Genomic DNA, 12,996 nt, shown 5'->3' with positions numbered 1-12,996 from the left:
GGTCCATAGAAAAGTATCAGTTTTGCTTGAAACTAAATGTGGTTAAGAGACATGCTTTAAAAAGTATATTCATGTTCTGGTGGCCTTAATTTCTGAGATTTGAGAGACTTTGTGTTTTTAAAATGAAAATATTTTAATTACCTGTTGAAATCTTTATTTTCTTGAATTGTTAGAGGAATAGTGGCAGTTACTCCCTGATAGAGTTTTAACTCTCAAACCTTTTTTTGGGGTGTTTACCCATAATCTTGTTATTCAGGTGGCTTCAAGTTATATCTAGATTGCCACTTAGCTATTTTTGGGAAAGTTATGTTGGTTTTCTTTTATTGTTTGTCACATCCTAAACGATTCTATGATTCTATCTTCCTTGTCTTGTTTGCTTGAACTGTAATGTGTTTTGGTCAAGAAGTTTCTCTGATTATACGTATGCTTACTATTTAGTACAGTAGTGTTATAGTCTTAGTTACATGTGCAGTATACAAATAAACCCCTGTTTAATATTAGCATAATAAACTAATACTAAACTTCTGTTTAGTATTAGACTAGTATTAGCAGTTGCAGATTCAGAACTATCGGTAGAGTATGAAGGAGATTGAATTAATCCCACCTCACCAGAAGACTAGCATAAATGTTTGAGAACATGTTAATATTTGCATTATACTGCCACTAAATTCAACAGGTAAAATCTTTCCATTCACTTTAAGCAGGATTAAGAAGAAAATCTATTGTTTCAAAGAGCACTGTTAATTTGTGAATAGACAAAAGAATTGTAGTACTTATAGAAGGGAATGTAATTCTTTATTCTGTAGCAGGTCTGGTTTCTTGATGCTCTGTTGAACCTCGGAAAAGTTGCCCTCAATTTTTCTTTATGTTTTTTTCTCTGAATACAGATTGAACCAAGTACACAGTGAAATTTGAACATAATCATAACAGGCTGTATTTTAGGCCACTTTGAAGGATACTAGACTTTGGTAGAGCTGTTCAGCTATTCTGAGAATAAGTCTCAAAGATGCAGAATTAAAGAGCATTTTGATAATGTGGACCATGAAGAATTTAATTCTGTAATACTAATATCAACTTCCTGGATAATTGCAGTAGTTATAGATAAAATATGTCTTTGGGATTCTTGACAGACTTTTTACTAAGGGGAACAACAGAATTACTTTCAGTGGTGTGCTAACAGCAAGTCAGTCTGAAAAATGTTTGAAGGAAAAAATATGCAAATAGGGTATTCCACTGAAAACATGCACGTACACTGAAAAATTTGGAAGAAAACATATATATGGCACAAGCTGATTAGAAAGAAGGAAATGGAATAAATTATTCTTTTCCTCCAGACAATTTGTATTAAAGTTTAAGTAACATTGTGTCAGTGTACCTTTCTCATTTCTATCCTATGTTGTTATCACACATTACTTTATGTCTGTGCTTTGCGTTTAAAAAATATTTAGTGTTTGTTTATGCAACAAAACCACTGTGGACACAGTGAATGTAGCAGAGATTTTTGGCAGGAATGACTACGCTGATGGTCTGAACAGTACAAGCTAAGCTAATAGAACATCACCCATATCCAGGATTTTAATCTCACAGGAGTATCAGCAAGGGATGTAATAGCTGTATCTTTGATTGCTTTTCTAAACATTTAAGTAGCATGTTACCACTTTGTGGTATAGACCTAAACTTTGTCAAGTGTTGCTTGCGTACTTGCTTCATTCTTGCCTTCAAAATGTGTAATGTTTGTATGGCTTCCCTGTGACTCTCCTTGGGAATCTTGCTAACGGACCACAGAACTGAAGTACCTAAGTGACAAAGTGATTCAAGTGACAAAAGTAATCACAGCTGGAAATATCCATGTCTCTTTTTCAAATATCATGATAGAAAATAATATTTTTAATAGTAGAATAAGAAAATGTTTTAATACAATCCCAGTGGATCTTGTTATTTATAAAAAAAAAAAAGCTGTATCCTTAAAATATTTTTTTCCAAGAGGCATGTTTAATTTATTCATCCTCAGAGGATATTTAAGTTGTAGAAAGTCTTAGCAATGTGTTGTTTTTTTTTTTTTAAACTTCTGAGGGCAAAATGTTGATAAGGCACGACAGTTCTGTTGTACTTCAAGTGAAGCAGCAAAAAGATTGGCCTTCATACAGCTACATCTGTTCATCAGCTTTAGCTGATTTCATTTGTAAATCTTAAGATACGGGCATAACAGGGTGAAACTAGTTCTGACTGCTGCTTCTTTCTTCTCCTGCATTCCTGTTTTTTCTGTGGACCCCTTTGGTCTGGGACATTCCTGGATCACACAGCTTTTTTCTCTCTTTCCCTCCTGCTCTTTCCCTCCCGCTCTTTCCCTCTCTCCTTTTCTGAGATGGGTTGGGTTTTTTGATCTCTGTTTAGGAAGAGATGATACCATGATATCTATCTCTCCAAAATATGTGGTTTCCTTGGAAGAAATGAGGTTTTGGAGTAGATGCAGGCAGCTGGATGATGCAACTAAAGTGATTAACTGGAGCTGTTGCTGGCCTGGCATGCTATTTCTATTTGTATGTTGAAAACATTTATTTCTTTGTTTTGCTTGGGGTTTTTTTGTGTTTAAGTGCTACTTTCAACTAAACTTTTAATAAAGTCAGATCCTGTATTTGTCACTTTTTTTTCTCTCTCTTAAATGTCTCTTTATAAATCTGTTTGCAGCTGGGTCTCGGGCATCTTACAGCAGCCAGCACAGCCACCTTGGCTCCGAGTTAAGGGCACTGCAGTCTCCAGAACACCATATAGATCCTATTTACGAAGACAGAGTTTATCAGAAGCCCCCTATGAGGAGTCTCAGCCAGAGTCAGGGGGACCCTCTGCAACCAGCACACACAGGCACATATCGCACGAGTACAGGTAGGTGGATGTAACTTGCATGATTGTCTTTTTATGAGATACGCCTTATTCTTCAGTGCTAATTCTTCTTCTCTTTCTGATGTGCTAAACAAAATGTATTACGTGCATGCCAGTCAAACAAAATACCTTGTGCAGATGGCAGTTATCAGTAGAACCCCAAAGGCATGCACAAAATGGAGAAATACTTAATGTTGTGTTATATGTACAGTAGGTTAAGCTAATTTGGGGAGGGGGCTTACTCATAAGGAGGGAGAGAGTATTTTTATTAATCTTGTGTATTGTCTTTGAGAAAAATCTGTTGTCTCTGAAGAACTTGCTAGGTTTTGTTGCTTGCAAAGGTATTTTGTGTGTTGCAAAGGGACTGCAAAGTTCCTTCCCTGTGAAGCTAAAGGGGTGTTTACTTGCTTTTGAAGTGAATCATATGTAAATGTTCTTCCTCTCTCCTACAGAGGTACACTTAGGTATAGGTACACAGACATAAAATTGAACTCTGGCAGAGAGAAAAGCTGTTGGCATCACTGGTTTATCCATAAATAATAATGATTGTCCATGAAATGCATTGGTGTACAAGTACTACTTGCAGAATGTCCTCTCAATCAAATGAAATACAGCTGTATATTGCAACCCACAAATAGATCACAAATTAACAAGGATATTTATGGTATTTAATGCACAGAATAATTAGAGTACATAAATGCTACAGCCAAAGTAGCCTAAAGCAGATGTAGAAATAACTTGCCTTAAGAATTGTAAGTATTTCTGGTGTTTTATCTTTGTTGTGTTGATCAGAGAGGGAAGATTGTGTCCATTCTCAGATCACTCCCATTTTCATCAAGAAAAAGTTAAGTGTACTTTTTTAAGCAAGATACTTTGCTTTCTTTTAAAACTTTATTTTTTTTATTTTTAAAACCATTTCTCCGAGCGCAAAGCTGGCAGGTTTTGCATGTCCAAGAATTTCTGTAGCTTTATGCAAGTTTTTGGGGGTTCAGAATACAGGAGAAAATCCTTAAAAAGAAGTTTTCCCGCAGAATTGTCTAGTTAAATACCTGTAACAGCTTTATACTTTTTGAAGAACACCGTTACACCATTTTCTTCCTGTTAAAGAAACTACCATGGTATATGTTTTGTGTAGAGTCATACATGTATATGAGAAGAGATTACTATTCTTTGCATGAAGGGGACAAGACCTCTGCCTAAATCACTGAGCAGTGGAAGCAGTGATAGTGATCGAAGCAACTATTTATATTGAACTTTAAGCCTCATGTTCCACATGTGGCTGCCTCGTATTTCCTATACAGTGGTCTCTTTCTTAGTCATGCCCTGAAGAGGGTTTCTTGTTTTGCTTACAAAATATCCCTTGGTTCTCTGTGCTGAAGTAGCAGGCTGTCTTTTGACTGTAATATTCACAAGACCTCCATAAGGAAGGCAACCCTGTCAACATAGATCACAATTATAGTGAAGGAAACTGGGACGCAGGATGTTAGTGGGTAACACCTGAAGATGGGTTTTCAGAAGGGAAGAGGAAAAGCTAAGAAAATACACTGATTTGGGTAGCAGAAATGGATCTTGTGAAGGTGAATTTTGTTTTGCTGTTCAGGATATGGATTTGAACATTGCTCCAGGCTCGTGCTGAAGAATGACCCCATCAGTGCAGCTTTGTGTTGGGCTGATCCTCTCTTGCTTTCCCCCTCCACCCCTATCATCAGGTGTCAGGTGAAATAAAAGCAGGTGGATGCGTGCCAGGCCAATTATTCTTTTGCTCTGTCGATAGCTGTTGGCTGCGGATGCTGTCAGCCTTTCACACAACCACGCTGAAGAGCTGTCAGTGCTCAGAGGGAATTTTGGGCTGGATTGGATCAGCTCTCGGACTCCTCATGCCTCTACCACAAATGCGCATAGGAACATATCCCCTCTGATGCAGACCATACTATTTTTCTCAAATTAGAAGAAAGGAGGGGAAGGAGTTCAGCTGAAGTTTGGCACGTACAACTTTTTATTTCTTCATTGGGTTGTCTTAAGTGTGTTTTATTGTAGGACTGAATAGCTATTTGTCTTGACTGTTTGGTATAAGATACGGGGGTTTTAGATTGCTGTGTATTCCTTGAAGATAGGTGCCCAGGGTTCGTGGCCTGTATCTTCTATGGGCATGAATCACACTAGGGTGGCAGGCTTTAAGACTTCAGTGTGCTGCTTTATAGACCATAGTTCACGTTCTTTTGTCTATTACAACAGTACCTTTAATCATGAAGATGGTGCATGCTTTTCCACATCTGATGGAAAAAAAAAAAAGGGAAGGCAAACTTAGTCTAAGGACTTTGTCCAAAGCCTGGATTTTTTTTTTCTCTGCAGCTAACATTGCCCATTAGAAACAAAAATTATGCTAGTTATACTTGCAAACCATTTACTTCTGTGGGTTTTTTAAAAGACAACATTCTTCCTAAATTTGAAAATTTCACTTCATTCGGAAGATTAAGTGACTCACAGAATGGAAACTTTTTAAAAATATAGACATCACCTCTTTCTCTTTTGTGAGCTCTTAAATACTTATTACATTCAGGAATGTCTGCACAACTAAGGATAAAGCCCACTCAGAGTTTCATCCTCTAGGTGAATCAACATTCAGTCAGCAGAATTCAATAAGCCAAAATTTCTCTGCGGGGTAAACTAAATTAAGTTTGTTCTATTTACTCATTGTTTTTTGGGTGTGGGTTTTTTTTTTAACTTTTGTATTTTCCTTGTATTTCACTCGTGAATGAAATGCATGATGATAGTTCTGCATTAAGGGCTACATATTGCAGAAGGTACAAAATAGTAGGAGCTTACTGAACATCTGCCTTACTAGCATAACTTTAGATAGGAGCAGGATGAATTCTTCATCACTTTGTGGTTTAAATTATGACCGAGTGTGTTACTGTTATGCTGTCTAAGCTAAAAACAGTCTTGCAAACTTGACAGCAGTAGATGCATAGGCTTTTTTGGTCGGTAGCTTTTACTTAACAATCCCCTGTGGTCCTCAAAGGGTAATGTCTTCTCTCATATAAAAGTACCAGCCCAAACTTTTGCGCTAAAAGTAGCAATAAACATGAAATTCTACTTTTCAAATGGGAATCCACAAAAGATGTACTTGGAGGGAGTACTCAGACATAGTATCAATAACAAATTAATTTACTTACTGAATAGCAACTTGTAACTTGTATTTGTAACCCAACTAAATAGCCCTAATGACTTTTCTCCAGGCAGGTGCATTACTTATTTTCCTTATAAACCTAAAGGCCTGGCATTACTAATTTAAATTCTAAGTTAATAATAGCAAAGATAAGCTTATTTGATGGGATGTTTACATGAACACCACTGGAATTTGAAGAGGGCTGTTACTTAAGAGGGGGGAGTGATTGCCTTTCGGCCAGAGTGGGACACAGGATTGGCAATTGTTCACTTACTTGCAGAATTAGAAGTTTGGACTAGGGGTTTAGTCCTTAGTTATTGGCATTTAATTCACGTTAAACATGAAACAAGTCCAAGCGAGCAAAATCTTGCTATTTTGCAAGCCCGGGATTTCCGTAGCTGCCTTGAGGAGAAAGCAGCTTTGCTGCCCAGGTTCTGGGCTGTTGATGCCGACCTGCAGCAGGGGAGCACGGCTTTGGTGGCCGTGGGGTCTGTGGGACCTGTTGCATCACCCTCTGGAGGCTGGCAGCACTCTGCCTGGAAGCTTGTAATGACACTTGCTTTCATTGTGGTCCCTCAGTGAAAGAGATGGGCCCTCTTCTGGAAGAAGGATGTGATTTCCGGATAAAATTACTAAAAGCCTTGAAAGAGTGCTATCCCCAGCGGTCTGGGAGGGAGGGGTGGTAAATGGGAGGTCTGCGCTTATTCTGAACTCTCTACAGACTGGGGCTTTATCAGCTGAAACAAGTGCTGCTGCGTAAAATCACTGGTGAGCTGTGGACATTTAGACCTCAATACATGTGGAGTGCTCACGCTTTCAGGGGAGTCACTGGTTTCAGGGACTGCGGGAGAGTATCTTTGTCCCCAGCCTCACACAAGTGGCAAGTATGAACCAGCAGTTACACTGGAGGAATGAACCTGTTCTCCTCAACTCTGTGAAGGACGTACACATTTTGCTGGCACCAGGGGAACCTTGATGGCCTTGAAGAAAGCTTAAGGACTGCCTCGGGACGCACAGCCTGAGGACGGTCTCTGCCTCTGAATCCTGAAGGTCACCGTGGGGAAGGCCTCGTGGCACATCTCAATCATGGGAAGTCCAGCAGCTTTGTGTGGTTACGCAGCCAGTTGGCATTAGTTTTGAGTGCTGGGTGCACGGAAATGAAGTGCCTCCTCGATGAAGACAGGGCATGTGAGGACTCTTCTGTGCTTCCCAGAGGGAGGGGGAAAGGGTTAGGAAAAGGAAGAGTAGGGTCTGTGGTTGATATTGCTGAAGTTAAAAAGAGGACCCTGAAATGAAAGATTTTTTGAAAGGAGGTTGAATAGTGAAAGGATAAGCAGTCAAAGTTTGCAATGCCTCTGAAGAGTGGCTTAGTGCAGGACTTGAAGGGTTTCCCAAGCATGCTCTTGCAATGGGTTATCCACTGGGGAGCATGTGTGGGGCAGGGGCACTCCTGCAGCACTTCTCGTGCTACCTTCAAAGCTGTCCAATGTCCCTGTGTGTGCAGGCGGTTGCCAGGCTGCCCTCCAGCTTCTCTGGTGGCCTCCTCCCCTTCAGGCCAGGTCTCCCCGATTTTCCTCCCGCTGATGCTTGGGTGGTTCCCAAGTACACCACTGCCTCTGAAGCTGTCTGTTACTGAAAGCTGTGCTGCCACAGGCTGCACCACCTCCTGGGTGCCATGGTGGAGAGTGCTTGATCAAAGAGAAGTGATCTGTGAAATTCGTGATGGCAGGTGCAAACCAGAAACATGGCTCCTTGCGAGCTGGGTTTCTGTACGGAGGGAGAGTGCTGTCAGGAGAGCCGTGGTGAGTCAAAGGGACTCCTTTTCAGAGGGAAGAGTTATCTGTTGCTCCTGGCCGTGGTTTCTGTTCAAGTGCTTGCCAACAGCAGGGAAAATCTCTGTATTTCATTGTCCTGTGATGCGGCCCAGGAAAACTGATGAAGGTGAGAATTGCCATTGTTTTTCTGGACAGATGCTGTCCTCCTCTTCTCTGCCTTCTGTCCCGCTCCTGCCTGGTTCTTCATTCACTGAAGGAAAGGAGTCTGCACCAAGGGATGCCTTATGTCAAGCACTGCTCCTAGTTATGTGTAGCATTGTCTTTCTCCTGTAAAAGTGTGTCTTGCTTTAGTGGGGTGGGGGCAGCATTTGCTCCCAGAGTCCAGTCTTCATGAATTAGACATGCTGCTGGAGGGATGGGAAGACGACCTAGGCAGCCATGCTGGTGTTTGCTGCTTCACCCCCACTGCACTTGGCCCGGGCTTTTGCTGTCCTTGAGGTTAAGCAGTGTCTGAGGGGAAGATTTACAAGGAAACTTCGCATTCCCTCTCTTGTCACTGAGCTGGTGGCTTTCTCACAACATGGCTGGGCTTTCTCTCTTCTGCCTCCTTGTTCCATCTTACGAGGTGCCTGTGGTGAGGATCAGCTCTCTATTCAGGACCTAAAGGAGAGGCAGGAGAGGGAGAAGGAAAACCCCCTTTTCCTGCTGCCCCAGACAGGAACAGCCCATACAAAATTGATTGCACTATTGGTTTGTTTGGGTTAGGTTTTTTGCAGGGAGTGGAGGTTGCTAGTTTTGTTGCTTGTGGGCGCTCAAAAGGCTCTGACCTCCTCCTCCTCCTCCCCTTGTTTGCATTGCACAAGTGAAGCAGGGCAGTTCCGACTCTTCGGTGTCCAGTCGCCTCCCATTCTCAGTGCTAGGTTCATGTGCCGTTTGCCCCCACTCCCTGGGGGCTCCCACCCTGTAGGAAAGGCAGCCGCACGCCCAACCCGTTTGAACTTCCATCCCATTGACCTGGTAGGCAGAAGTCTGGCATTGTGGAGTTGCTGCTGGAAAGCTGCACCAGCTGCCAGCTCCTTGCCTCTGCCCTGCCTTCCCTCTGCTGCCGGCACAGTGGGGCAGAGACCTCACCTTGCTCCGGGAGGGAGTGCTGCTCTGCTGCCAGACGGCTCTGCCTTGCCGGCAAGGGAGCCAGTGGTCTGTGGGAACAGTAACTGCTGAGTAAGTGCAAATCAATTTTTTTTTTTTTTTTCAATTGAGATTCTTACAGAAAGGACGGAGAAGGGTGTTGCATGGACTGCTTAATGCTGCTTCCAAATACCCAAGTACTTCATTTGCTGCATGTTTTTTATGCTGGTCCAGCTTAGGCTTTCTTTGATTCTCAACATTTTGTCATGTCTCTTAGCTGCTTTGTTGTGCCTTACAAAAGGAGCATGAGGATGCATGAATTGCACCAAAGTACATCATCTTCACAAGACTGTAAATATTTGTCTTCATATGTAATAAAGTATTGGATATGTTTGATACTTTTAGAAGTCATTATTTCAAGGTGAAGATTTTTTCATATTGTGAAGCAATTTTCCAATATTTGAAAAATTTGCCATATGAAAAAAGTTAGACTTCCATATTCTATAGAGTGATCTACTCTTCTTCCAAGAGTAATTAAGCCTACTTTACTGCAGTCGTGTGGCATCACAAACTGATAGTGTTCTTCTATGTCTTTTACAGATAAACTGTTCTTTAACCATTTTTAAGGTTTTTAACCTAAAACTTCTAACCTTTTAAGGTTTTTCTTTTTTAGCGGTTATGGAGTAGTTTATAACAGTATCGTAGAACCACAGAATAGTTTGGGTTGGAAAGGACCTTTTAAGGTCATCTAGTGCAACCTCCCTGCAATGAGCAGGGACGTCTTCAACCAGATCAGGTTGCTCAGAGCCCCATCCAACCTGACTTCGAATGTTTCCAGGGATGGGGCATCTACCACCTCTCTGGGCAACTTGTTCTAGTGTCTCACCACCCTCATAGTAAACAATTTCTCCCTTATATCTACTCTGAATCTTCCCTTGTTTAGTTTAAAACCATTACCCCTTGTCCTATTGCAACAGGGCCTCACTAAAAAGTTTGTCCCCATCTTTCTTATAAGCCCCCTTTAAGTATTGAAGGGCCACCATGAGATCTCCCCGGAGCCTTCTCTTCTCCAGGCTGAACAACCCCAACTCTCTCAGCCTTTCCTCATAGCAGAGGTGTTCCAGCCCGCTGATCATTTTTGTGGCCCTCCTCTGGACCCGCTCCAACAGGTCCATGTCTTTCCTGTGCTGAGGACCTCAGAGCTGGACGTAGTACTCCAGGTGGGATCTCACCAGAGCAGAGTAGAGGGGCAGAACCACTTCCCTCGACCTGCTGGTCACGCTTCTTTAGATGCAGCCCAGCGTGCAGTTGGCTTTCTGGGCTGCGAGCGCACGTTGCCAGCTGATGTCCAGCTTTTCATCCACTGGTACCCCCAAGTCCTTCTCTGCAGGGTTGCTCTCAATCCCTTCATCGCCCAGCCTGTATTGATACCAGGGGTTGCCCTGACCCAGGTGCAGGACCTTGCACTTGGTATTCAGTGTTCAGATGATATCTGAAAGAAATATGAGAATGGTTTTTCAAAGTTTGCTTTGAGAGATATCTTTTTGATAGTCATTTACAATACCGTATAGCAAGCAGTCCCTTGGTAAATTGTTCTCTTTAGCTATTTCAAATGACTTGTCTATGACTTAAACATGCTGAAAAAATTTTAGTAAATTAACACAGCATTCTTATGTTGAAACGAGACTATGTAAAAATGACATTGTGGGACTCCAATTTTAATGTCATGATGAATCCCACATAGAGGGCTTCGTTCACAGCTTTCTACACCTGCAAGGTTTGCAAACATAACTTCAAGTCTGGGAATCAGACTCTTGAGTTTCAGCCTTGCACATCACCAGTGGCAGGTTCGACAGGGCAGTTTATATCCCGGTTGCCCCACAGCTATCTCATCCTTTCTCAGGCTGTGTTAGTATTGCTTCTTGGCATGGAACTGGAATTTATTTAACCAGATTTATCATGTGTAAATCCATAGATGTCAGATTAATGAGTAAAAGGAATTTTAAGGGGGTTAGAGGAAAAAAAAATTCTTTTCCTATATACATGCAGTTAGGTGTTTTCAGATTCTTACAGTGAACATCAATGAATACATTGGTATAGTTTTACTTTAGTTTCAGAGCAGCATCTAGCTATTAATGAAAAGCTACTTGTTACATGCTAGTTCCTGTATTACAAATACTTCATTTGAAAGTAAAAAGGGAACCTTGGTTTCAAATGTATTTTTCTTTATTTGGCTTTAAAGTTGTCACTTCAGGCAAAAAGGAGGAGCAACAGAAAAATCAGCTTTGACTTGCCCCGCTTGGATTAAACCCTTTGTCCATTATACTGCTTCTCAGATCTCTAGTTTTTGTCCAGTCCTGAAGGGCAACTGTTAGGTTATAAATACCAAACATTGCTTCTTTCTGCTTAGGTTGTGGGTTTTTTTTCTGGTTGGGAGACAGGTTTGTTTGTTTTGTCACAAGCTGATGTGCTGTGCAGGGGCATACTGTGATGCCACAGCTGCAGATTAATTGAGGACCGTGCTGGTAAATCACACAGCATGGAGTTCTGGCTATAGGACATAATGTTTTCAGGGAAATTAAAAAGAAAAATTATTCCTACCACTGCATCTCTATTACTTTGGTAATGTGATAATAGACCTGTATTCCTAACCGACATCCACTTGATAACATTGCTTTGGGAGAGAGAATTATAGGAAACAAGTGGGGAACAAATCTTCAGTACAAAGTAAATTGAGCACAAAACACCTTAGTGATCTGCATAGTGAATAACAAATCACTTCAAAGCAATGCAAAGTCATAATCGCATTTCATTTGACAGATCCGGGGTGTCTAGTATAACCTTATCTGTGTTATATTCTTGCATATATGTTTTTTAGATGACTGTTTTTCCAGATACAGTGGCATCTTCTCTGAGGGAAAAAAAAAATCTATTTCCTTCCTATTAAAATTTTGGCAGGAGTATAATAAAAGACATTGTTTTCAACTTCAGTGGTATCCAGTGGTTGCTGTAAAGCTGTGGACAAGAGCAGTGAGAGGGGAGAGAAATGGCAGGAGGTGAAAACCCTGCAGAACCACCTTTGTAATCTGTGAGCAATATCCCCCTTATAGTAGAGAAGCATTTCTCCAAGTAAGATATTCGTAGCTTCAAAGTAATGAGCCCACAGTTGGGTTCTATAGAGGGATTGTACCCATCTGAAGATAGCCCAGACTTCACTGTTGCTCAGAATAGAAACCTTTTAAAATGGTCAGTATCCACAGCCTCCTTCCTCTGTCCCATGAACAGGGTATCTCCAGAGGCTTGTGGTTTGTTCTATGTATTTTCTAATTCTTCTATTCTCCTTTTTTTAATAGAAGGGTGACTTAGAGCATGTCTGAATGCTTCTCAGCTGTCCCTTGACTTTTGCCACCTATTGAGGGAGAAGTGTGATTATAAAATCCTGGCCAGGGAAGTACATACCCTGTAAATCTCATCTGCCACTATAGAGAAAATACAGTGTCTACTCTGTGCCAGAAACTGTCTATTTATTGTCTATTTACTGTACAGGTGTAGTCTCAGGTTAAAGCCTGGTCATATTAGACTTCAGTGATGCAGGACTATGGCCATCCTCTTTTATTTACTTCAGTGTTGTGTAGAAATACAAGGTTGTCATTCATGAAATAAGAAGCCATTCAAACACCTTTCATAAATCTCTTTCTTGTAAATCTTTGCTGAACAAAACCACAATGCTGTGCCTGAGGTAACTACCCAGTAATGTCTTCAAGACAACTAATGCTTTTGTTAGAGGATCATTCTTTCTGCAGCTTTATATTTAAAGGCACTCTTTTAAAAATCACCATCCCCCTTTTTTTTTTAAACTCAAGCTGTAATCTTTTTTTCTATAAGACTGTCTACTTTTAGAGGTAGTCTCTTCCTCTATCATAATTTCAGCAGTTTACATGTAGAGGTGGAGTTTTTACTAGTACAGCAAGTATTCAAAGATGTTAGGTTTTACTGTAATGGGTCCAGCAACTTTCAAACTATCATTTGCAGAAGTTAGGTTAA

General features: G+C 41.1%; 1 protein-coding gene across 1 annotated transcript in view; it reads left to right on the top strand.

The window, feature by feature from the left end:
* Positions 1–12,996, top strand: part of CTNND2 (catenin delta 2) — a 556,320-nt gene that overhangs the window by 283,975 nt on the left and 259,349 nt on the right. The window contains exon 7 of the mRNA XM_059836017.1: positions 2,689–2,883. Within this exon, the coding sequence (XP_059692000.1) occupies positions 2,689–2,883 (195 nt within the window). The remainder of the gene's footprint in view (positions 1–2,688; positions 2,884–12,996) is intronic.

Source organism: Gavia stellata, chromosome 3 (assembly GCF_030936135.1).
Source record: "Gavia stellata isolate bGavSte3 chromosome 3, bGavSte3.hap2, whole genome shotgun sequence".
In the NCBI taxonomy this organism is placed as follows: Eukaryota; Metazoa; Chordata; class Aves; order Gaviiformes; family Gaviidae; genus Gavia; species Gavia stellata.
The sequence above is the reverse complement of the archived record's forward strand: the minus strand, read 5'-3'. Positions and strand labels throughout refer to the sequence as shown.